A 23,541-nucleotide genomic window follows, 5' to 3' on the forward strand; every position below is an offset into this window, starting at 1 on the left:
CTTTTGCTATTTACCTTTATTACTTATTAATTTTATTACTCATTACATTCTATAAATGTTTTCAAGTTAAGCATCTTTCCAATACGGGATTTATCGAATAAAGTTGTTCTAAATCATTATTTTTGCCAATGGTTTGAAAGCTCTTGACAAATATTTTTCTAATCTTGAACTTGTAAATAAGATTCTAAGATTCTTTCCAAAGAGTTGAGATCCGAAAGTAGCTGCAATACAAGAGACAAAGAACTTAAACAATTTTCTATTGGAAGAACTCATTGGTTCATTGATGACATATGAAATGATATGCAAAGCACATAATGAACATAAGAATATCCTTCCAAAGAATAGGAATAATTTGACACTTAGAACAAAAGAATACCACTTGAGCGAAAGCTCAAGTGATGATGACTTTGAACTCCTCACAAGTAAATTTAAAAGGTTTATAAAACAAGAATCAAAAAATAAAAATGAACTTAAAAATAAGAAGTTGCTAAAGAAAAAGAAAGTATTCAAGATAACTTGGGATAAATCGAGTACATCCGAAGATGAGAAGGAGACCAATAAAGACAAAGTGATGAACTACGTATTAATGACTTTCGACCACGAGCTAAATAACTCAATCGAAACTCCTTTACCTTACAATGAATTACTTGATGTTTGCTATGATTTATTTGATGAATTTAAATTAGTTGATAAAAAATATAAATTATTAAAAAAGGATCATGCTTCTCTTTTTAGTAAATTTAAAAAATTAAAAAATATGCATGATAATTGCATGTTAACCTTTTGCACTTAATGTGAGGAATTAAAATCATGCAAAAAGAAAATTTTATTACTAAAATAAATATTAAAAAATTTTAAAATTGATAACAAATATTTAAACATGATTTCTGCCAATAAGAGTCATGTTCGTAGAAAAGAAGGAATCGATTTTGTGAGAAGTAACACACAATAAAAACCAACCACATATGTTAAAGGACCGACATTACATATTACCCCTAAGGTTAAGTATAATTTATATATATAAATATCCATTTAAAAAGTATGATCTACACAAATTAGTTTGAGTTCCTCCTTATGTCAAAAATCAAGATAGATAGATCTGACCATGAGAGACCTAAAGCTAAATGGGTACCTAGAATAAACCCACCTTTCTTGTATGAATATCTATAATCAAAAGCGAGAAGTAAAAATCATATCTTGATAGTAGATACTCAAGGCTTATAACCAGAGATCCAATAAACTTTTCAAAACTTACTGGTTGAAATAATTAAGAAAAGAAACAATAATGTGTATCTTGATGATTTGCATATTACTTTTCGTTTTCAAACAATGATATAATGCTTTTGTATAAAAGACTAGGGCATCACACAAATTGAAACAAAAAAGGAATGCGATTTCTTTTAGAAATTTCTCTATCCTATCGAGTTTTCAATAAGAGATTGAAAAATCTATTTATGTCATTTTGAATCTCTTAAAAGTAATCTTGATGATTTGAATTTGAATGAGTTTTATCCAAATCTTACACTTTGATACTTGAAATTTTTTATGAATCATGAACTTGATAATTTGAGATTTCTTATGTATGAATTAAGTTCTCCTATATTTCTTTTTGCTATAGAGAAGTTTTTATTCTAATTATGATCTTAATTTCTTAATATTTGATACTTAAGATTTTTTTATGTGAATCAAGATATCTCATTTGATCTCTTATATTTCTTTTTATCATTTACTAAAGTGAAAAATTATCCAAATTATTCTTTTGATTACAACTTAAAAATTGTCTATGAATCAAGATTTTTCTTTCACTAAAGAAGAGATTCATCCAAACGAATCTTAATTCTTTCACCCATCCTAGTTCTACTCTCGCCCAAGCACGCTTAACTTCGAAGTTCTTTCAACTTATCAAAAAAAATCTTAATTCTTTCACTTGATATTTATGAATTGAGATTTATTATGAATCAAGATTTTTCATTAATTGTCCTCTTATTATTCTTCTTAGTATTTACTAAATAAAAGATTTATTCAAATTAACCATGATATATCACTTGACTCCTTGATGTTTATAACTTGAATTGCCTTGTATTTATGATTTGTATATCTTATGATATGTTTGAATCATTGACGTAAAAAGAAAAAAAATTATACTATTATATTCTTCCCTTCTCTTTAACAATAACAAAGAGAGAGAAAGTCTTGCTTCTTGTACTTCTCAAGAGAAAAATGCTAGCTTACCCATCTTAAGAGAAACAAAACTTGTTAGCCTTCACACTTCAAAGAGAAGTAACACTTGTCAACTTGTTAGCTTGCATGTTCTAAAGTGATATAAATATTGCTAAATTACTAGTTTGAAAACTTGCTAAGTTGCACTTCTCATTTTTATTGATAAGAAAGAGGGAGAAGTTATGATATCATGCATGAACTATAATGTTTTGAAATTATGATTATGCATGAAATTCTCATAATTTTAAAATACATGCAATGCTATGATTAATTGGTTCTTTCAATATTAATGATGCATGTAATGATGAAATAGTCATGATTTTATGATTTCAAAAGTTTCTATCAATATGACATATTGATGGGGGAGTTTAGTTAAACTTTATCATCAATTGGTTGTCATCATAAAAAGGAGAAAATTATTGAATCTTGGATTTTGATGATGAAACCAATTGATAAAGTTATGATCTAATGTATGTTTAAGTGATGTGGGACTAGCTTCGATCAAGGAGAGGCAAATTGATTAAAGCGGGAAGAATCAATTGTTGGGCCGGAATGGACAATTTTAGAAGATTGGTCGACGTGCCGGTAGAAAACTTCGTGTCATGAGTTTGAGTATTAGGCCAGAAGGATCGGATATTACGTTAAGAATCTCAGATATTGCTAGAGATCAACATGCCAATTGGGTAATATGCCAAAGGAAAGGTCGATAAGCCGAAGAGTCGGACGAAGTGTCGGATGAACCAATGACATGCTAGACAAACATGTGACTCATGCTTTGTTATAATATGTCTAGATTGAAATAGTTTAGGTTATAATTGAGTTGGTTTTGAATGTAATTAAATCAACTCAATTAGGGATCAATTAGACCTAAATTAGGACTAATATGGGCTCATTAGGAGGCTCATTCAATGAAACAAAAGTTGAGTTAGGCGGTGGCACCATCGATCCAAGCGGTGGAACTAATAGAGGCTCGATCTCTAAGACACAGTCTTTAAGATTATGTCAGGCGATGGTACCACTAGACTAGGTGGTGGTACCATCTAGTATCAGTACTGCAGGCGGTGGTACCGCCAAGTATAAGCGGTATCGCTAATATCCCTACATCTCAAGGATTTAAATTTTGGCTCTAATTTTTGAAGTCATTTGGGGTCTATAAATAACCCAATATTTTCTACTTAAGGAAGCAAGGGAAAGTAAAATAAAGCTCTATGATTCTAAAGTTGTAAACCCTTGTAAAATGTAGAGTTCCTCATCCTAAAGTTTAGAGACTATTATAAGAGAGAGTGTGAGGGAAACTTTGTAAAAAAGGGGTGTAAATATTCTCTCTTAAGCCTGTTAAAAGAAGAAAAGAGTTTTAAGAGAGTAGTTGGTCTTCGCCCATTGAAGAAAGACCATTAGTGGATGCTGGTGGCTTCAAAGGAGGAGGAATCAAGAGTAGACGTAGGTCACGACGACCGAACCACTATAAATCTGATGTGATATTATTTTTTACCATTTGTTTTTATTGCTTATTGATTCTATTGCTCATTACATTCTACGAATGATTTTAAGTTAAGCATCTTTTCGATACAGGGTTTATCGAATGAGGTTTTTCTAAATCATTATTTTTACAAAAGCACTAATTGTCGAGATCTGACTTGTCCTCTGACTTGTCGAGCTCCCTTAAGCGAATATGAGCTCTGGAGTAGTCCATTTTGGTTATAACAACAACATTCGTTTTTGGTGTCGATTTCAATCATAACAATAACATTCGCTTACTCGACCTTGTCCTTTGACTTACCAAGCTCCCTTAAGCAAATATGAGCTCTTGAGCAATCCAACTCTCCAACTGCTTTGATTATATCTCTACATGATCAAGTCCCCCCTCCCTCCCCCTCCCCCCCCACCCCATGGGACTCATTGATACTTATATTTGAAATTCTCCCTTAGTGGTACACAACCCCCATATGCTGATGACCAAGGCTTTTTATCCGATGTAAAATTTGATGCACGCACGGAAGACCTGCCTCTACGATACCATGATATTCACTCCTTGAATCCATAGTCTTTTTTACCGTCACATTGTTTACCGAAGTGGAGTTCCCAATAGCTCCCGATCATATCTCTATATGATCTAGACCCTTGCGGAATAAGTTTCATATGTATTACATTATCACGAACTATTCTACCATGATTCGTTGCACCATGTCGCCTTCTGGTGATATCTCCATTGCATTTTAATCAATGTGGGATAAACATATATTGCGATCCCTCCATGCGCGACCTTTACCAATAAATCGCAGGGCCTCTTCCACCTTCGATTGTATTCGCTTCTTTAGCAATTGACATTCGTCCACCCGCTCTAGGGTCACACCAAAACAAAGCACTGCTTTAGGACAGTCCCTCGCCTAGTAGCTCCTGAAGTCCATCGACTTTGCTGAAATTGGAGCACCATTATTTGGATCCTAGGCCTTTGCCCCCACCAGCACAATATCCGTTGTGCATCACTTACTTCATGACAACTTGAATGATAGCACTATGGCACATTCTTCAAGAGTACATGTCTCTGCATTCTCTTGCCTCTTGCCAATGCCTTCTAAATCAAACTTTGCCTTCGTAAGTTGAGTCGTCTTGGTTCCTCCATCAAATGCTTCTCTGAGATAAGGTGCATGTGCCTCGAAGCCCCCTTCGTGTTTGGCACCATGTAGGATGAGTCTGCTCCATCAGAATGAGGGACCCATGGAACAATATGATTGCTAGTCATAGGTGCCCAGCAAGCCAATCACATGAGTGATGACACGTGTGACTTGATACAGAATCTTTTTGCTTGTTATATTTTGGCATATATCACTTTAAACTATTGCATATATATATATATATATATATATATATATATATATATATATATATATATATATATATATATATATATATATATATATATATATATATATATATATATATATATATATATATATATATATATATATATATATATATATATATATATAATGATGTCCTTATATTTGTGCAATGGGAATCGGATCGTGATGAGATCACGATAATGAGATCGATTCACCTTTAAACACAGATCCTAAATAATCCCGGTCATAGGTTACTCAAGAGGGACAACGTGATAACCGGACAGATTGGTGTGCTGTATACCCATCCATATGATGGATGCAGCTGGTCTCATAGCTGCTCGTGTAGGGACACTAGGGATATAGTACAGGTGCTCATTGGAGAATGAGTTCACTGATTGATCCGCTTACGAAATGTTGGATGGCTGATGATGCTTTATTGTCAGTCAGCGATTCCGTAGTCCTAGTGGTGTATCTGGTCCTTAGACTTGAGACACCAAGGATGTCCTGTATGAGTGCTCCACTCTTTGATACCAGACTTATAGGTTTGGTTGCCCCAGATCTAGTACAGTTGGTCATTGGGAGTGGTAGTCGACCTTACGAGGGCTATTGAGTGTCAATAGAGGATCATCTACTCTCAACGTCATGAGAGGAATATCCCATGTGTTCTTGCTTAGACAAACCTTGGCCAGGGTCATTCGGGTTGAGAGAAAAAGAATTCTTCGGGAGAATCTGATTAAAGCGAGACTCGAGTAAAAACCGTATGTGTCTGACAGCACCATGCTCGATATACGGTCTCTGGGATATTAGATGGATGAGGGACTATAGGTACACAGTAACTGAGAACAAACATGTCCAATGGATTGGATTCCCCTGTATCATTTGGGGACTACAACGTAGTGGCCTAGTACGTCCGTAGTCGATGAGTCGAGTGAATTATTACTGAGATAATAATTCACTAAGTTAGAAGGAGTTCTGACAAGCATGACTCACGGTCAGCTTGATATTGGGCCTAGAGGGTCACACACATATGGTAGGCATTGCGATGAGTAGAGGTTCGAATATGAGATATCCGACGGAGCCATTGTCTTATTGGATATCCAATAAGCCCCTGAATTATTGGATCCCATGGACGAGATCCAATAAGAGCCCATGAGAGATTATTGGATAGAGATCCACTAATCTAAAAGGCTTGGGTTATTGGATGCAGATCCAATACCCACTAAGGGAGGATCCATTAGGGTTTGATAAGGGGCCTCTATAAATAGGAGGGATTCAGAGCCTCATAGGCTAGAGCCTTTGCTTGCCTCTCCTATTCTCCTTCCCTTCTCCACCTCAGAGCAGGCTTGGAGTTTTGAGGAGCGTCGTCGCAACCCTACTGTGTGGATCACCGCTAGAGAAGAGGACACTTGACCTCCTTCAACCTCTCCTAAAGATCTGCAAGAAAATAGGGATATACGATCTCCCTAGGTAACACAATCTACTCTATACGCAGTTTTAAGTTTCGCGGATTTTGCGCACCAATCTTCGCACGACGACGAACATCTCTTTGGGAATCGGGGATGTTGTTTTCTTGTTCTTCCGTTGCGCATGTGATATCGCCCCCAAGATTTCCCAACAATGATCCCACTCTTGCTTATGCAAGAGTTTATCTCCTTGACCTTTGTCCAAGAAAACCTTTATGCCTCCGCTCCATGTTACATCTTCTATGTTGACTCCCTTCATGCGGCTTAGGTATTTCACCAAGTTACACCCAAGTTGCTCTGCTCCTTTATTTGCATTGAGTTAATAATGGTCCTCATGCCCACCATTCCATGGGTCGGCCCTCCGTTGAGTCCGATCTTTATATCGGTTCTAAGTGTGCATTCATTTTGTATTGTCTTGGGTCGCTCCCCCACTTGATCTCATAATGTATCCACCAATGCATTACCTCATGCGAGATCATGCGATAACTCCTCATCATCGCTCAGTTCGTTGAGCTTTGTGGGGTTATTGTCTTAAGGTATTCCTCAATATATGCAGTCTGTTGCATATGATTCTCCCTCTGGAGAACCGGGACTTATCCCTCCAAGGTATCTATCTCGTTAGAGCAATTTCTCTCCTCATATCCTTCTCTCTTGAAGTTTTAGAGACCACCATCCCCTTAGACTACTCAACAATGCTGAACAAACTATGCATTGTTCTACCCCCATAAATGCACTTGCTAGATTGAGACTCCTTATCAATACAACTCTTGAGGCCTAGCAATATGCTGAACTCGTTGCACACTTCAGCCTCATACGGACACATCCTTCTCATGCCGAAGAGAAAGTTTCAATGCTCCATAGCGCCAAGTTTTAATCGTCTTGGGATGGCCACGAGCATTCCATCATTCGCATACAAGCTCTTACATGAGTACCGAATTTTTTGAGTTAACAATTCCCCTCACCTCTGTGAGCTTTGCATAACTCTTTCGGTTGTTGAGCAACCTATTCCACTTTACACGGTCTTATCCTTTACCAGACACCTCGCTTACCTTAAGCACCATCAAGTATGATTGCCAACGTCGAGCCGTAGCTGGAACTCGGCCATCCTAACCTTAGTGCGCTACGCATTCTTCCTAGCTTATTTGTCTTCGTAGTGCCACTTGTGTGAAGGGTTGGCCATTCCTCTGAATGTCGATCTTAGATGTCCGCTCCTCTAAGCGACTCATTTTCCCTATATCTCCATGCTCTTTTCTCCAAACGGTCGCGCATGTTGGCTGCCCTCAACGCAACCTCACTAGGTCCCCTACGTTTGCATACCAAGTATTTCTATATGTACTTGTCTCGCTCCGATATTATATGTCACGCATTTAGTTGACTTTGCCTAAGTCGTGCGGTACTCTTGCTTGTCCATCTGCAAAGGTCAACCTCCCCGAATCTTCCTTTGGTCCCTTAGGACTTATAAAAGATAAAACAAAGTAGAGAAAATATCTCACTCGGGATCCACAAGCAATCATTTCAGTAAACACTTCATAACCAATGCAAATTACAAACGGACTTCACAAGCTCTGAACGATCACACAACAAAGGGTCCAAAATGGTCCACTATAGATAAAATAATCTCCATTAGTATTCACATGATACAACATTTGTTTGCAAGCCTAAGACGACCACTAAAACAAAAAAAAAAGAGATTGTTAAACCTACTTTCAACCCTTTACATACTATGTAAAACATGAATAAAATCGAAAGACACGAACATGAGCATTACATCGAACATCTCATTTACAATTTTATCCGTGATAAATCGGTGGGTGAATAGGTTGGAACCAGAAAGAAAAGAGAAAATTAAAGTTTATAAAATTAATAATTTAAAGATAGTAAAATTATATTTTTATCATTTTCATTAACGTGTCCATGACAGCATGTGTTTTTTTTTCATTGAAAAAGTTAATAACATAAGAAAAATTAAAATTAAATATTTTACTTATCTAAATGTAGAAATCTTAATACTAATTTTTAAAACATAAAGACTGAGATATTAATAATAGTTAACTATTGAGGAAATACGTAATTACACATAAAATTTCAGATAAACGTCTAATACGTTATATCAATTGTCTTGGCGTCCGAACCCTTCTGTTAAGTCAATAAATTGACGAGCCAAATATCACTCCTCATCCTTCCGATGTAAATCCACTCTCCGACACCCTCGAAGTCGGTAATCGGTCTCAGTTATGGCGATGGAAAACGATCGACGCACAGCAGGAGTGGAGGAAGACGAGAGCGACGAAGCCCTAGAATTCCTTCTAGAAGCTTCTAAAACCCCCGGGGGACGCGCCCACCTCGCCTCCACCGGAGCCCTCGCCGCGGCGCTCCGCCGCGTTTCCTCCGACACCTCGTCCGCCCTCCTCCCCTCCCTCCGCCTCGTCAGGAACCTCTGCGCCGGGGATGCCGTCCACCAGGACGCCTTCGTCGAACTCGGCGGTCCCGATCGAATCGCCTCCGTCCTGTTGAGCACGCCGCCGGCGTCGCCGGACGTCGCCCGTGTCGCGCTGCAGGCGATTGGGAACCTCGCCTGTGGTGGAGAGGCACAACGGTCCGCCGTGTGGGCCCGCTTCTTCCCGGCCTTGTTCCTCGCAGCGGCTCGGTACCGGGACCCGGCGGTTTGCGATCCCCTTTGCATGGTTTTGGATACGTGCTGTTCATCCGAGGGGGGGCATCGGAGGTTGGCGGAGCTTTGCGAGACCAAGACCGGACTGCCAATTATTCTGGAGATCGTCACCACAGCTTGCCGAGGTTGATTTTTAACTTACCCCTTCATCTAAATTGACTTTAAAACCCTAAACCCTAAAAGTAAGATCCCTTTTCGTATGTGTACTAGATGTAAGTTTATAAAAGATCAAGGAGAAATATGGTTTCATTGCTCCTAAATTTGTGGTTCTCTTAAAATTTAAGTTCCTGGAATTGGCGAAGGAAAAAAAATGATGTTATACTTTTTTGGAGATTATGGTTTTGTGTGCATAGATCAGCATAGTGGATCATGTAGATCATAATATTTGGATTAATTATGAAATATTTCTCTTTATTGTTCATTATTAGCTGCATTTTATCTTGTTTAGTGCATTGAAAGGATTGGGCATTTAGTTTTGGCTGTAATAGCCACAACTGTGCTTTATTGGAAATGTAAATTCTTGAAGTTATGGGAAAGATAGAATTCGATATTTTGTTCTCAAGTTTAGTAAATTACATGCTCTTATTGTTTGCGTGAAGGATTTGCTATTTGTTTCTTAGTTGCATTAAGAAGGATCTTCTGATTACTGATTGGCCCCCTCTTAATTGGAGTGTTACCATTGATGACCATTGTTCTTGATTATCCATGCAGCTGGTCATCAAGAGGAGTGGTTGGATTGGCTCCTTTGCAAAGTTTGCATTGAAGAGGCATACCTTTCACGTCTTTTTCAAGGATTAGCCTCACCAAGTACAGATAACTCCATTGATGCTCAGTGCAGATATTCCTTCTTCACTAGAGAGCAGGCATTCCTTCTTGGAATGCTATCAGAATACTTGAGTAATCGACCTAAAGATGTTTCCATGATTTCCAGTCCTTTTGCACTTGAAGTTCTGAAAGTTCTAGATATAGCTTCTGCAATTGTTGATTTTTCATCTCGAGGAAGTTCTGATGTACCCACTGGCTTCCCTGCAATTGATGTTCTAGGCTATTCTCTTACAATTTTGAGGCATATTTGTGCTTGGGAAAATGATATTGCTCATGCTACAGAAGCCCCTGTCGACTTGTTGCTATCTGCAGGCCTTCTACAACTTATTTTACGTTTACTTGGTGAACTTGAGCCACCAGCAATTATAAGAAAATCCATGACAAACGTGGATCACTTTATACAGTCATCAACGGCTTTAAAGGTCTGCCCTTATAAGGGGTTCCGGAGAGATTTAGTATCCGTTATTGGAAATTGTCTACACGGAAGGAAGCAAGTTCAGGTGGAGATCAGACAGCAAAATGCAATTCCTTTGCTTTTGCAACAGTGTGTTGTTGATGAAGACAACCCCTTTCTAAGAGAATGGGGACTATGGTCAATGAGGAACTTGCTAGAGGGAAATCCAGAAAACCAGCATGAAGTAGCTCAACTGCAGCTGCAAGAGCCTGTCAATACACCTGAAATTGCTGGAATAGGCCTAAGAGTCGAAATAGATGAGAAAACTGGACACCCGAAGCTGGTAAATATTGTATGAGGTACGCTTCTTTGGCAATTGTGCCCACAATGGGCAATAGCCTGGTTAAGCTTGGAATTAGTGGATCAATTCAGTCTGCAGTGTTGTTTTTTTGGGTGGTCTAGCAACTGCAGAACTCCTAATATTTTATTTGCCCTCTCTAACAACAGATGTACTTTGAATTTAGTTTCCATAATTCTTGTTATGCAACACTATTTCATGGAAAATACATGGTTTTATATGCACACAATGCTTTTCTCTAAGACCTTATTTATAATGACTTTGTGAATATACTTGCCAAGTCATAAGGAAATCATGTTGATACTCTATTCTTGCTGGTAAGATTTTCATCATCTAGTCATTTTTCCAGTTTATCCAATAAACTTATGAATTTCTAACTTCCTACTGTGATCTTTAGAGAATGGAGTATGAAGTTCTCAGACAAGTTTGTTCAGACTTGTCAGGTACAAATCCAACAAATCCAACAAATCCATACCTGGTGCCTGACATGATTAAAGGCAATGTATCACATTTTTAAATGTTTTTCTGTATAACTCCATCATATCTATAAAAGGAATTCTGCTTTTGTTACTTATTTAACCCATGTTCATTTTAGATGATAGATAGGCTTTCGATAACATGAACTAATATTTATTAAGGACAACTTATGTTTGGGTAAGTATATGTTCATTTGTTGTTAAGTTGGTCACATTAATGCACTTTTCTATACAACATGAACAATTAATTTAAGAAAACTGGCTGATAATGTTCAAAAATATCTTTAGAGATGACATATTTACTGGATCTAAAAATTAAATTGGTTTTATTAATTGGTTAAGGTTGTAATGTTGCAATCCACATGCATTATGTATTCAGATTGTAAAAAGTCCGAAGTCCGTAGAAGTACTTACATCTAGTAGGTCTTTCCTCCTAAAACTTTAAATGACTGCATGCCTAAATTAAAATTAAGCATAAAGGTTTCCTTAACCTATAAAAGGGTTGTGCCTTAGTTATCTCATTACCTTTTAAATTAAGTTAGCTGTTGATTGCAACTCTATGTTGAAATAGCTCAATGATATATTTAGCTTCAAAACCAGCTTTGAACATGAACCCAACATTTTAGCTGGTATTACAATGCAAAAGTATACTTTGGCAAGAGAGGGAATTCCCATAAAGTAAGAACTCGTGTTTATAGGTAGAAATATAACTGTTGCTGTTAAATTTAACCATGAACTAAGTAATGACAATGCTTTCCTGGAGGTAGTTTAGACGAAGGGGAAGAATCAAGCTTGAGATTTGTAATGCTGAGGCATTTCATGATCAAAGCTCATATGTTTATAGTAATCTTGTATAAGTACTTTGAACAGCACAAGTTCTGAATACATTGTTGCCCTGCCACGTACAATGTGTAACCATTCTAACAAAAATGAAGGTTCCCACCAAAAATTTTAGTTCTGCATGATACTATTAGGATCTTGATGTTAAGTAAATTTCTTGATTGCTGTACACCCTGGTGGTTCTGTTCTGTTAACACTGTATGCTAGTATTGTAATAATCAGGAGAATTGTTCGAAATTGTTTCACACAAACATTGACTTGATATACATTCAGCATTGCATTCTTGATAATTAGCAGAGTTTTGGCTTGTGTTCCTTTTAAAGTATTTCTATATTCCAGAAATATTGGCTGGTTATCTTTTCTGCATGCTGCCGCTGCGGTTCCAGTAACTGTTTTCTGTGTAGGCTTATTACAGCCAATAGAAGTAATCATGTTGAACTCTGTTAGTACTTTAATAATCTGGCTGACATTTCTTCCTTTCCAACCAAACATTTCTTACCTTATGAATTATGATAGTTCAAAATTATGCCCATGAGTTCATGTGACATATTTCAAGTGTTGAAGCTTTCTTTCAGTCAACTATTGAGAAAAATACGAGTAAAAAAGTTGTTGTTCTGTAGATTAATACTAATTGTACAATTATCTTCGTAATTGTAAGCAAAAAAAGCTGATCTGTAAGGAACTCTCCTTATGTAGGGATTATCTTTCTGGCATAACTTTTTAACTACTGTCTTTCTGGTTTATACTTTTTGAATTTAAGCTGCAATCCTTTTTTCCATTTGCACCTCACATTTAGGAGATGTAACTTAACCAGTCATTTCCACTTTCTGGGGCATATCTGCTTAACAGCTGGTTAATTACCGTTGTTCTCTATACTTGCTCACTCCTGGTATTGGAGTCTGACCACAAAACAGCTTCATAACAAGTTATAGGAACTTTACCATGACTCCTAGCACTATAGTGTGTGCAGGAACCAGCAAATGCAACTTGCATACGCCAAAGTCCATGATTCCAACTTAATTGCTGTAACTTGTATGTTATCCTTGGTTTACATATTTTAACCCTGGTGGAAGTCCTACTTTTTGCTTACTCTGATTGTGTTTGAACTTCTTGCATTGATCTTCTCTTGCAGGCAAAACTCCTTTGACTATAAACATTGATATTATTACTTTTGTCATTCAAGTTGCTGTATCAGTCACCAAGCTTGACAGATCAAGGTTGGTCCTTCTCTGTTATTTGAATATTATGACACTGACACCAACACCAACATATGCTTTTGTTCTTGCTTTGCTTCTTTCTTTTCTAAATATCACCTCTTGGTCAACACATATATCTATATCATGATATAGCAGGCTGGTTGATGGGCAGTTTCATTTGCAAACATCATGAGATTGATCTGTGTGGAATGGTTGTTTGAAACCAGTAGCCTGTTCTAGGTGTCATATGACACAATTGTACTCAGATTTTACTCTCAGCAAGACTTTGTTTTATGATCCCTTACGGATCTGAGTGTATGTCCATTCTGAAAGTTCTCATGGTAAATGTAACTAATGCAGACAATTTTATTTTATTTTTGGTGTGAAGCATGAGAATGCACAGCTGGTCAGCTACAGTTAACAGTCAGTCACAAAGAAGAATGACTGAGAGTTGTCGAGGACATCATGATAATCATCTGTTAGCAAACTCAATAACAGAAGGATCTTGTACCAAATTCAATGAAGCTGGATCCAGTAGAGCTGACTGTCAACTCAATGTCACCCCACTGTTTATAATTGGATCTTGTAACGTTGGTGCGAACCTTGATCGAGTGCAACAAGCTGTTGTGGCATCAGATATGAACTCCATCCAGCAACAAGAGTGCCCCTTACTAATGGACGTGTGAAGAAGTTAATCGGTGCTTCGGTAAGGTGAAGCCCAAGTGAGTCCTAACCTCCCTTTTCTTGTTAATAGGGGTTGCTTAATTGCGTGCAAATAAATCGCTTATAAATTTATTTGTAGTAGGTAATCTATTTGCAGACATTATCTACAAGTAGATTGCCTGTGGGCAGAATGTATAAAGTGGTCTGCACTGCCCTGTTCCTGCAAAGAGGAGGTTCATTGCCTCCAACATTAGCAGGTATTAAATGAAATAAAGCATGTTTTTGTTTTCCCAAATGGTAGGCCACGGAAGATGAAACTTCCACTGCCTGCCAGGAGAGACTTTGGTGACAAGCCCGAAGCTGCTCATGGATGATCTCCTAAGCAAGTATTTGGGTAAGATTCTTACATAGTCATCTTCATTTAGTAGGAAGCTATTCCGGTTGAGTTAACATTTTACAAATGAGGACCTCATGATTGGGTTACTAGAAATTTGGTAAGCTTAAGCATATTCCAACATTATCTTTCTCGTGCAAATTAGATTAGGCTTGATGTACTAGCCAAACTCAACTGCACAAGTATTGATTTATCTTATCATAGATAGAAATAATTTTGATGCATCCATGGGAACTAAAGCAGCGTCAGAAAGAAGTCACATCTGCAATCTATGGATGGCTGGCCATATAGTTAAGAAATAAAAAGAAGGCAGAAAATGATGTGCATTATAACAAACAAGTCACACGTGCTGCTTGCATCTGGAAACGTCTAATAGTTATAGTGGCATGTTAGGGAGGAAACTCCGTACAGATCCTTGAAAGCATAGTTACACAGAAACACCGTATTGGATTAGTATACAATGTTTCATCTTTATCAAGCCAATCTTCTGTGGCATATATGAGCCAGTTAGGTCTTGATGATCCTGTAAAAGAATGCTAGCGGGGTTGAAGTGATTGATCCGCATCATTGCGAAGAAACGATCATATGGTAACGTTCTCCTCAATGGATAATGTTTTGTTGAAATTTGTTGCCCAAGTTGGATGTGACTTGCAGCCAACCAACACTCTATGCTGCATCTACCTCGTGTTGGTACTACGAACGGTCGAATCCAGAAGAATATCCAATAGGCATGATGTAGTTGGCAACGTTTGAAGACTATCGTTGTGTCAATTACGCATGGTGAGAGTACTATGGACATGATGTCCAAGACATCATGTCGATCATTTGGAATCAAGGTGTTGGCTTACTGACACCAAAATATTAGCCACCTAGCATCAAGGTGTAACGATAAGGTCAGTGATTTCAACTGGTGTTCGGGTGCTCGCCTAAGCACTCGGGCGAGGTGAGGTAAGGCTTGAGCGCCTTATTTCATTTTTAAGTGGCACGCTTGAAAGAGGTGTCGTTTGGGCGCTCGCACTAATTGAACCAACTAAAGCATTGATATCCTTCCTCTTACAACTTCTCTAACCCTAACCCTGCTTGCTGCTCTCATTGTCGTTGTCATTGTCGTCGCTCCCACTCTCATTGCTCGTTGTCATTGTCACTGTCGTCGCTCTCGCTGCTGCCATTGTCATCGCTCTCACTGTCGTGGTTGTCGTTGCCACTGTTGTCGCTCCTGCTCCTGCTGTTGCTGCTCATTGCTACCGTTGTCATTGCCACTATCACCACTCATCGCTCTTGCTCCCGCTGTCGTTGCTCGTTAATATCGCTGCCACTATCGTTATCGCTTTTCTCAGTTAGCAGCCTTAGTCTTCCCTTACTCACACTCTTCTCTTTCGATAGTATATTATTAACAATATATTGCTAACTGTATATTAGTAACAGTATTTTTATTTATTAGATTAATAATATATTATTTTAATTTTAATATTATTAATTTTTATTTATTTAAAATTATTGTTAGGTTTCAGGATAAATGACAAGTGTACAAAGCAACTCAATAGATTCTTCAATGGCATCAAAAAAAGATCCTATATGGAAGTATAATTATCTAAAGGATCCGAAAGATTCTAATGACTTACATGTTTTAAGATAAGACTACTAAAGGTGGTAATTTTCGTGCAAAACAACATCTAGTAGGAAATTTCAAGAATGCAGTAGCTTGCAAAAAGTGTCGACTTGAGATAAAAGAAGAGTTGCTGAGTTATATGAATGAAAAGAAGACGCAAGAGAATAAATCTTACGGAAATTTACCAGAAGATAATGTTGAACATCTTAGAGATAAAGAAGAAGAATATTCTATGAGTATTAACCCAAGTGGGAAAAAAGTATACGACAAAAAACGAAAAGAAGTTATGAGTACTAAGAAGGGTAAAAAATGATCGATGGATCTATATATGTTTCAAGGATTGTAGAGCAACAATGGCAAGTAGGAGGCTCAAAATTTAGACAAACAAATATAAGTGGTGCTTGTGATAAATAAATAAGAGGATGAACAATTCAGCATATTGCTTGCTTCTTCTATCATGTTGGTCTTGCCCTTAGTTCAACTCGTTTATATAGTTTTAAAGAAATGATTGAAGCTATTAGAAGATATAGTGCATGATTAAAACCTCCAAATTATTATTGAGATGTGAGTTCCATTATTGCAAAAAGTGTTGAATTATACAAATGAATTACTAAAGGGTCATAAAGAATCATGGGCAACACATGGTTGTTCTGTTATATCAGATGCTTAGACTGATAGAAAACGTAGGAGTATAATTACTTATATAATTAATTATTCTTTAGGGACTATGTTTGTGAAATCAATAGATGCTTCATCTTTTGTAAAATCTGGAGATAAGACATGATTTACTTAACAAGTTTAATGAAGAAATTAGAGAATAAAATGTCATTCAAATCATAACCAACAATAGAAGCAATTATGTATTAGCTAGTAATATTTATCTTTTAAATTTTTAATTATTTTATTTTTAATTAAATGTGTTAAACTCTTAAGTCTTATCATTTTTGTCATCCTTTAACTCAAGTAAATTGTTTAAAACAAAAAGTCAACACTTATATTGGACTCCATGTGTGGCATATTGTATTGATTTAATGTTGAAGGATATTCGAAAGATCTTAGACATCAAGAAAATCTTAGAAAGAGTAATTTTTATTATTGGGTTTCTTTATAATCATATTGGGGCTTTGAATATAATGAGAGAATTCACATGCAACAAAGAATTAGTGAGATATGGTATCACTAATTTACTACTTCATTCTTGACATTATAGAGCGTACATCGTCAAAAACATAATATAAGAAACATGTTTACCTCTGAGAAATTGGTGACAAGCAAACGAGTAAAAGAAGCAAAAGGCAAGAGGGCTACTAATATCATCTTAATGTCATCCTTTTAGAATCATGTAGTTTATATATTAAAGGTAATGAGCTCTCTTGTTCGAGTCCTTCGATTGGTGAATAATAAAAATAAGACTGCAATGAAATATATTTATGAGGTTATAGACAGAACAAATGAGATGCTTAAAAGGTCTTTTAATGAAAATAAAGAAAAATATGAGACTTTTTTTACAATCATTGATGAAAGATGGAATTTTTAACTTCATCATTCCTTACATACAGCAGGATATTATTTGAACCCTGAATTTTTTTAAGATTAAATTTGTTGGGTTTGATATAGAAATTTTGGATGAGTTATATGAGTGCGTTACAAGATTAGTTCCAAGCCTTGAAGTGCAAGATAAGATTATTCGTGAATTATCTCTATATAAAAATGTCGAAGGTCCTTTTGGAATTCTGATGGTAGTTCGATCTAGGACAACTACGTCTTCAGGTATTAATAATTTGATATAAATAATTTCATCTATAGTATGTTATTATGTTATTGCTAATACTAACATAAATTTTGCACCTGAATGGTGAAGTCTATTTGAAAATTCCACCTCGAACTTACAGCAATTTGCTATCAAAGTACTTAGTTTGGCATGTAGTGCTTCGAGTTGTGAGCGAAACTAGAGTGTTTTTAAGTATGTAAGGATCACTAAATATTTTTGTTTCAATTTATTTATTTATTTAGATATATGTATTAATATATTTTTAAATTATATGACATAATAGATTCACTCAAAGAGAAGAAATCAATTGGAACATCAACGATTACATGATCTTGTTTACATAAAGTATAATCAAGCTTTGAAGGCTTGTCATGATTTGTAAAATAGAATTGATTCAATCTCATTATAAGATATTGATAATTCAAATGAGTGGTTCGTGGGAGAAATGAGGCCAACTTACAAGATGTCGAAGACGAGCTTGTATTTGAAGATGATAGATTGACATAGGGAGACGTGACAAGAGCTTCGGGTGTTGGAGAATTACAAACATATACAAGATAAATGATAGAGAAAAATGAGTGCAAAATCATCAAGCTCGGCTCCTGCTATTGTTGAAGACATAAAGAATAAAACATATTTAATGAAGATGATGGACAAGAGGAAGAGGACGAATTCAATGAAGATGATTCGTATGAAAATAATGATAATATTGATTATGATGAATGACTTTGATGTAAAAGTTTATTGTTTTGAATTTTGAGACTTTTTGTTAATGTGACATTGTGATTTTGTACCTTAGATTTTCTTAATTTAATAGTATATTTTTATTTAAATAATTATATTTATTAATTATATTATATATTTTTATATTTTAGCACCTCGCTTCGCTCGGACGAGCGCCTAGCACCTCGGGCGTTTTGGGACCTTGGCGCCTTTTAAATCACTGGTTAAGGTGTTAGACTACACTTTGGGCCTTGACGAGTATAGTTAGGTCGGGACACAATGAATCAAGTCAATTAAGTTGTATCGTTGTTGAGAGGTGCTTTGGGTTTGTGTCATCTACATCATCAGAATGGAGTGTTACAAGCCATGTCGATCATGTTGTTGTTGAAAAGAGCTTTATATTGTGTCGACCAAACCATCATTGCAAAGAGTGTTAATTGCACTATCACCATAGAGCGTTTCAAGTTGCATATGTCACGTTGTTATCATAAAGAACATGTTGTTGAAGAGAACGCTTTAGATTGTGTTGACTGAACTATCATCGCAAAGATTGTCAATCACACTACCATCATAGAGAGTGTTTCAGGTCGTATCTATCACACTTTCATTATATAGAACATTTAGGCATGTTGATAAGGAATATATTAACGACCAATCATCATCCAACAGCGAAGCACCATGTGGAAGCTATCATGGAAGGAAAAGGTCTAAGTCACCCTCCACCTGTCTGCCCCCATGGAACAATAGTCCAAGGCAGGTCACCTGGGGTTGTCTCCTCCTTGTCGCCCATGTGGACAAAACATCAAAAGGGGACAATGGGGCAGTTATAACCTGTCCCCTCTGAAACTATGTATAAAAGCAAACCCTCAATGTTACACTAGGGGGCTCTCTTCCCGAAAAAAGCTAACACCCACTAAGTCCTTGATGACTAACTTGAATGTTAGAGGGATCGAGTCGAAAAATTTCTTCCAACATCGGTCTTAGTGCAAGTACCACCTTGGGGCCACCTCATGGCCATCTTAGAGCCACCTTGGACACTCATGCGCCCACGGGTTTGGACTATATCGGGTTGACTTAGACGTCAACGACGATTTAGCGCAAAGAGTGTCTAAAGTCGTAGGAACGTCTACCCATCAACCCTCTCAATAAATGCTCAAGCGAGGTGGCCCTACCTCTGACCCATAGCACCTTTACTCAGGGGTAGTTGTCATCCTTCCCACACGTGGATACATCCACTCTGGCGCAAGTGTTGGTGTGGTATTAGCGTTTATTCAATGACACAAGCTTCTCGCCTCAAGGGACAACCTCAAGCAACCTACTTGTCCCCGTCGAGGTGTTCTTGAACCTCACTCGGCAGGAGTATATGCTAATGGGCATAATGTAAGCTATCGCCCCACTCCTACTTATGCTATCGCAACAAGCAACACCATCATAGTCGTGATCAATACCTCAATTGCCAATGGCACCGATGCCCGTCGGGATCTCCCCATTCGATGCGGTGCCAGCATCTTAGGATCACCCAAGGCCCGTGAAACTACCAGTCGAGGGAGCGCCCCGCTCTGGAACCATGGAATTCAATACACCATCGCACCATTGCTCTGCTTTGCCCGAATTTGATACTCAATCGACAGATTCCATGGATGACTCCCTAAGGATCCAACTATGATAAATGGACCAATGCTTAGAAGAGATGCAGTGAGAGTTCTAACAATCCATAGGGGGAAGTCCAATCGATCCCACCTAGGGTCAGTCCTCATTCACTTGGAACATCCAGGAGGAGCTAATCTTGATGAACTTTCACCTCCAATCGTTGGAGGCTTTTGATAGTAGTACCAATCTGATAGAGCACACAATCGCCTTTCAGATCCAGATGTTATTGTACGACACTTCAGACGCCCTGATGTGCCACGCCTTCCTGACAACATTAAGAGACCCGACATGAGAATGGTACACCCACTTGAAGCCACTCGTGATCGGCTCATTTGCTCAGCTTGCAAAGGAGTTTAAACTCTACTTCCTTAAGAATGTGCATTTGAGACCATCGACGGTAATGCTTCTCAGGCTCAAGCAAGGGGAGAAAGAAATACTATCCAACTTCGTCGTTCGATTTGCTAACGAGATTCAAGGCATGCAAGAAGCACATCTATCGCTTGTAATTCAGGCCTTCATGATGGGGCTCAAGCCCTGTCGCTTTTTCTGGTCGTTGGTGGAGAGGCCACTGACGACGGTGCTCGAGATGCTCCAGAGGACAACCAATATATTGTCGCTGAGGCAATGGTCTTGAGTAAGCACGAGGAGACACACAAACGGTTGAGATAGGAGTGACTATCGTCAGTCCCGACCCCAAGGTCACCATGACGAAGAAAAGAATGACCGCCCTAGCAAAGAACATGAGACAAACAAGAAATAACTGACTTGAGCTACCTCGCCCAAGGTCTGAGTCGACTCACTTGACATAACTAGAACTAAAGCCTTTTTTATAGATAAAGGAAATGGCTCTTGAAAGACCCTCAACTAATGAAGACACTATTGGAGAGGAGGAACAAATCTAAGTACTACCTCCTCCACCATGATTATGGCCACGATACGAAGGACTGTCATGATTTGAAGGAGCAAATCGAAGAACTCATTTGTCAGGAACATCTTAAGATGTTCGTCCGGAGGCATCGGGAACCTTCACCCTGACCTCAAGGGCTAATGGAGATGCAGATCAACGTCATCATCAGTGGACCTATCTTGTGAGGAGATAGCTCCTCGGGTCGCAAAGCCTATGCCTAGGCTACTATCAAAAAGTGCCTGAGATCCGAGGACAACTCAGAAATAACCTTAAAGGAAGAAGAGATAGGGTACCTTGACCCAAACCATGACGATGCCTTGATGATCTCCATGAGGATAATTAACGCTTGAGTAAAGAGGGTCATGATTGACATAGCCTACACGTCACGTTTGGGGGTGAGCCCTACTCCAAAACGGTGATGACCAAATTCATGGTGATGAAATTTCCAACGAGGATCGATATCGAAAAGCTAAGAAGTAACTCGAGGGAGTCGCGCTAGTGCTATCTAATTGTGGTTTCCCTACCGAAGAAGGCCCAATCTGAGGCATCGGCGATCAATCCTCAAAATTTTGCTAAGTCCCACTCACATTTGGAGCAGATGGAGTCATTGATCAAGGCACCTATAGACAAAACTCACCACGACAGAGAGACATACCAAAATGTACCAAAGACGCAGAGGGACAACTTGAAATCCACCATGGCGAAGGAAGGACTTGAAGCCCTCCACGATGGAGGCACAATCCAAATGTGCCCAAGATGCGTGAGTCTAGAAAACGCATGAGAAGAAATCTGCCACGGTAGAGGCACAATCCAAATGTGCCCGAAATGTGTGAGTTGGAAAATTTTGTCTTGCATGAGAAGAAATCTGTCATGGCAGAGGCAAAGGTCGAATGCGCCCGAGACACGTGAGTTAGGAAAACTCGTCCTGCGTGGGAAGAAATCTGCCACAACGGAGGCATAGTCCAAATGTGCCAAGACATATGAGTTGAAAAAACCCGACACGAGTGAGAAGAAATTCGCCACTATGGAGGGACGATCTAAATGTGCCCAAAATGTGTGAGTCGAGAAAATCTGACCCGCATGAGAAGAAATCCGTCATGGCAAAAGCACAGTCCAAATGTGCTCGAGATGTGTGAGTTAGAAAAATCCGACCCACGTGAGAAAAAATCCATTATAGTGGAGGCACAATTCAAATGTGCTCGAGACGCATGAGTTAGAAAAACCCATCTCGTGTGAGAAGAAATCCGTCGTGACGAAGGCACTATCCAAATGTGCCCAAGATGCGTGACTTAGGAAAACCCTACCCATGTGAGAAGAAATCTGCTATGGTAAAGGCATAGTCCAAATGTGCCCAAAATGCATGAGTCGGGAAAACCCAACCCACATGAGAAGAAATCTGCCACAGCAAAGGCATAGTCCAAATGTCCTTGAGATGCGTTAGTCGAGAAAACCTTACCCCTGTGAGAAAAAATTCGTCATGACAAAGGCATAATCCAAATATGCTCGAGATGCATGAGTTGAGAAAGCTTGACCCATGTAAGAAGAAATTTGCCATGGCGGAGGCACTATCCAAATAAAGACGCGAGTTAGAAAAACTCATCCTACTTGAGAAGAAATCCATCACAACCGAGGCACAGTCCAAATGTGCCCGAGACACGTGAGTTAGGAAAACTCATCCTGCGTGAGAAGAAATCCGTCATGTCAAAGGCACATGTCGAATGTACCCGAGACGCGAGTTAGGAAAATCTGTCCCAGTGAGAAGAAATCTGCCATAGCGAAGGCACAATCTAAATGTGCTTGAGATGAATGAGTCGAGAAAACTCAACTCGCATGAGAAGAAATCTGCCATGGCGGGGGAACAGTCCAAATATACTTGAAATGTGTTAGTCGAAAAAATCCGACCCACGTGAGAAGAAATCTGCAACGGCAAAGATACGAGCCAAAATGTGCAAGAGACGTGTGAGTTGGGAAAACCCGTCCCGCATGATAAGAAATCTGCTAAGGCGGAGGCGTAGGGCGAAATGTGCCCAAGGTGTTGAGGTTGGGAAGCCTGATCGCTTCCATAAGAGGCGTAGAGGTCGAGATGCCTTACCCCAACTTCTACTTGAGGTGCGTAGGTCAGGATGCTCGACCCTTCCCAAAGAGGTCGGGATGCTGATCTCTGCCTTTACCAAAGGCACAGAGGTAAGGAAGCCCAACCTCCATCATTGCAAAAGCACCAAGGTCGAGAAGCTTGACCTCCACCATCACAAGAAGCAAGGAGGTCAAGTCTCACGACCTCCGCTTCCGTCCTTGCCCAAGGCGAAGCCCGACCCTCGCTTCCGGAGTTTAGGCCTCTCGACCTTCACCTCCATCCTCACCCAAGGCGTGGAGGTCGGGACGCCTAACCCTTGCCTCCGCCCGAGATGAGGAGGTCAAGACGCTCGACCTCTGCCTCCACTAAAGGCATAGGAAGTCGGGAAGCCCGACCTCCCCTATCACATGAGGTGTGGAGGTCACGATGCCCAACCCCCGCTTCTGCAAGAGGCACGGAGGTCG

At 38.7% G+C, this 23,541-nt stretch overlaps 1 protein-coding gene across 6 annotated transcripts; it reads left to right on the plus strand.

Moving 5' to 3' along the window:
* Positions 1-8,674: 8,674 nt before the first annotated feature.
* LOC103993202 (uncharacterized) lies at positions 8,675-14,469 on the plus strand. Of its 6 annotated transcripts, none has more exons than XR_010498985.1 (5): positions 8,675-9,322; positions 9,909-10,775; positions 11,172-13,307; positions 13,675-14,008; positions 14,251-14,469. XR_010498985.1 is itself a non-coding variant. In XM_018830964.2 (2 exons), the coding sequence occupies exons 1-2, from the start codon at positions 8,761-8,763 to the stop codon at positions 10,772-10,774; spliced, it is 1,428 nt and encodes a 475-aa protein (XP_018686509.2). In that variant the 5' UTR covers positions 8,675-8,760; the 3' UTR covers positions 10,775-11,016. The 6 variants fall into 6 exon arrangements, 1 of the variants encoding a protein (XP_018686509.2); XR_010498986.1 differs by lacking the exon at positions 14,251-14,469 and having other exon boundaries at positions 11,172-11,271; positions 13,223-13,307; positions 13,675-14,244; XR_010498988.1 differs by lacking the exon at positions 14,251-14,469 and having other exon boundaries at positions 11,172-11,217; positions 13,223-13,307; positions 13,675-14,244.
* The last annotated feature ends 9,072 nt before the right edge of the window (positions 14,470-23,541 follow it).

Source organism: Musa acuminata, chromosome BXJ3-8 (assembly GCF_036884655.1).
Source record: "Musa acuminata AAA Group cultivar baxijiao chromosome BXJ3-8, Cavendish_Baxijiao_AAA, whole genome shotgun sequence".
Lineage (NCBI taxonomy): Eukaryota > Viridiplantae > Streptophyta > Magnoliopsida > Zingiberales > Musaceae > Musa > Musa acuminata.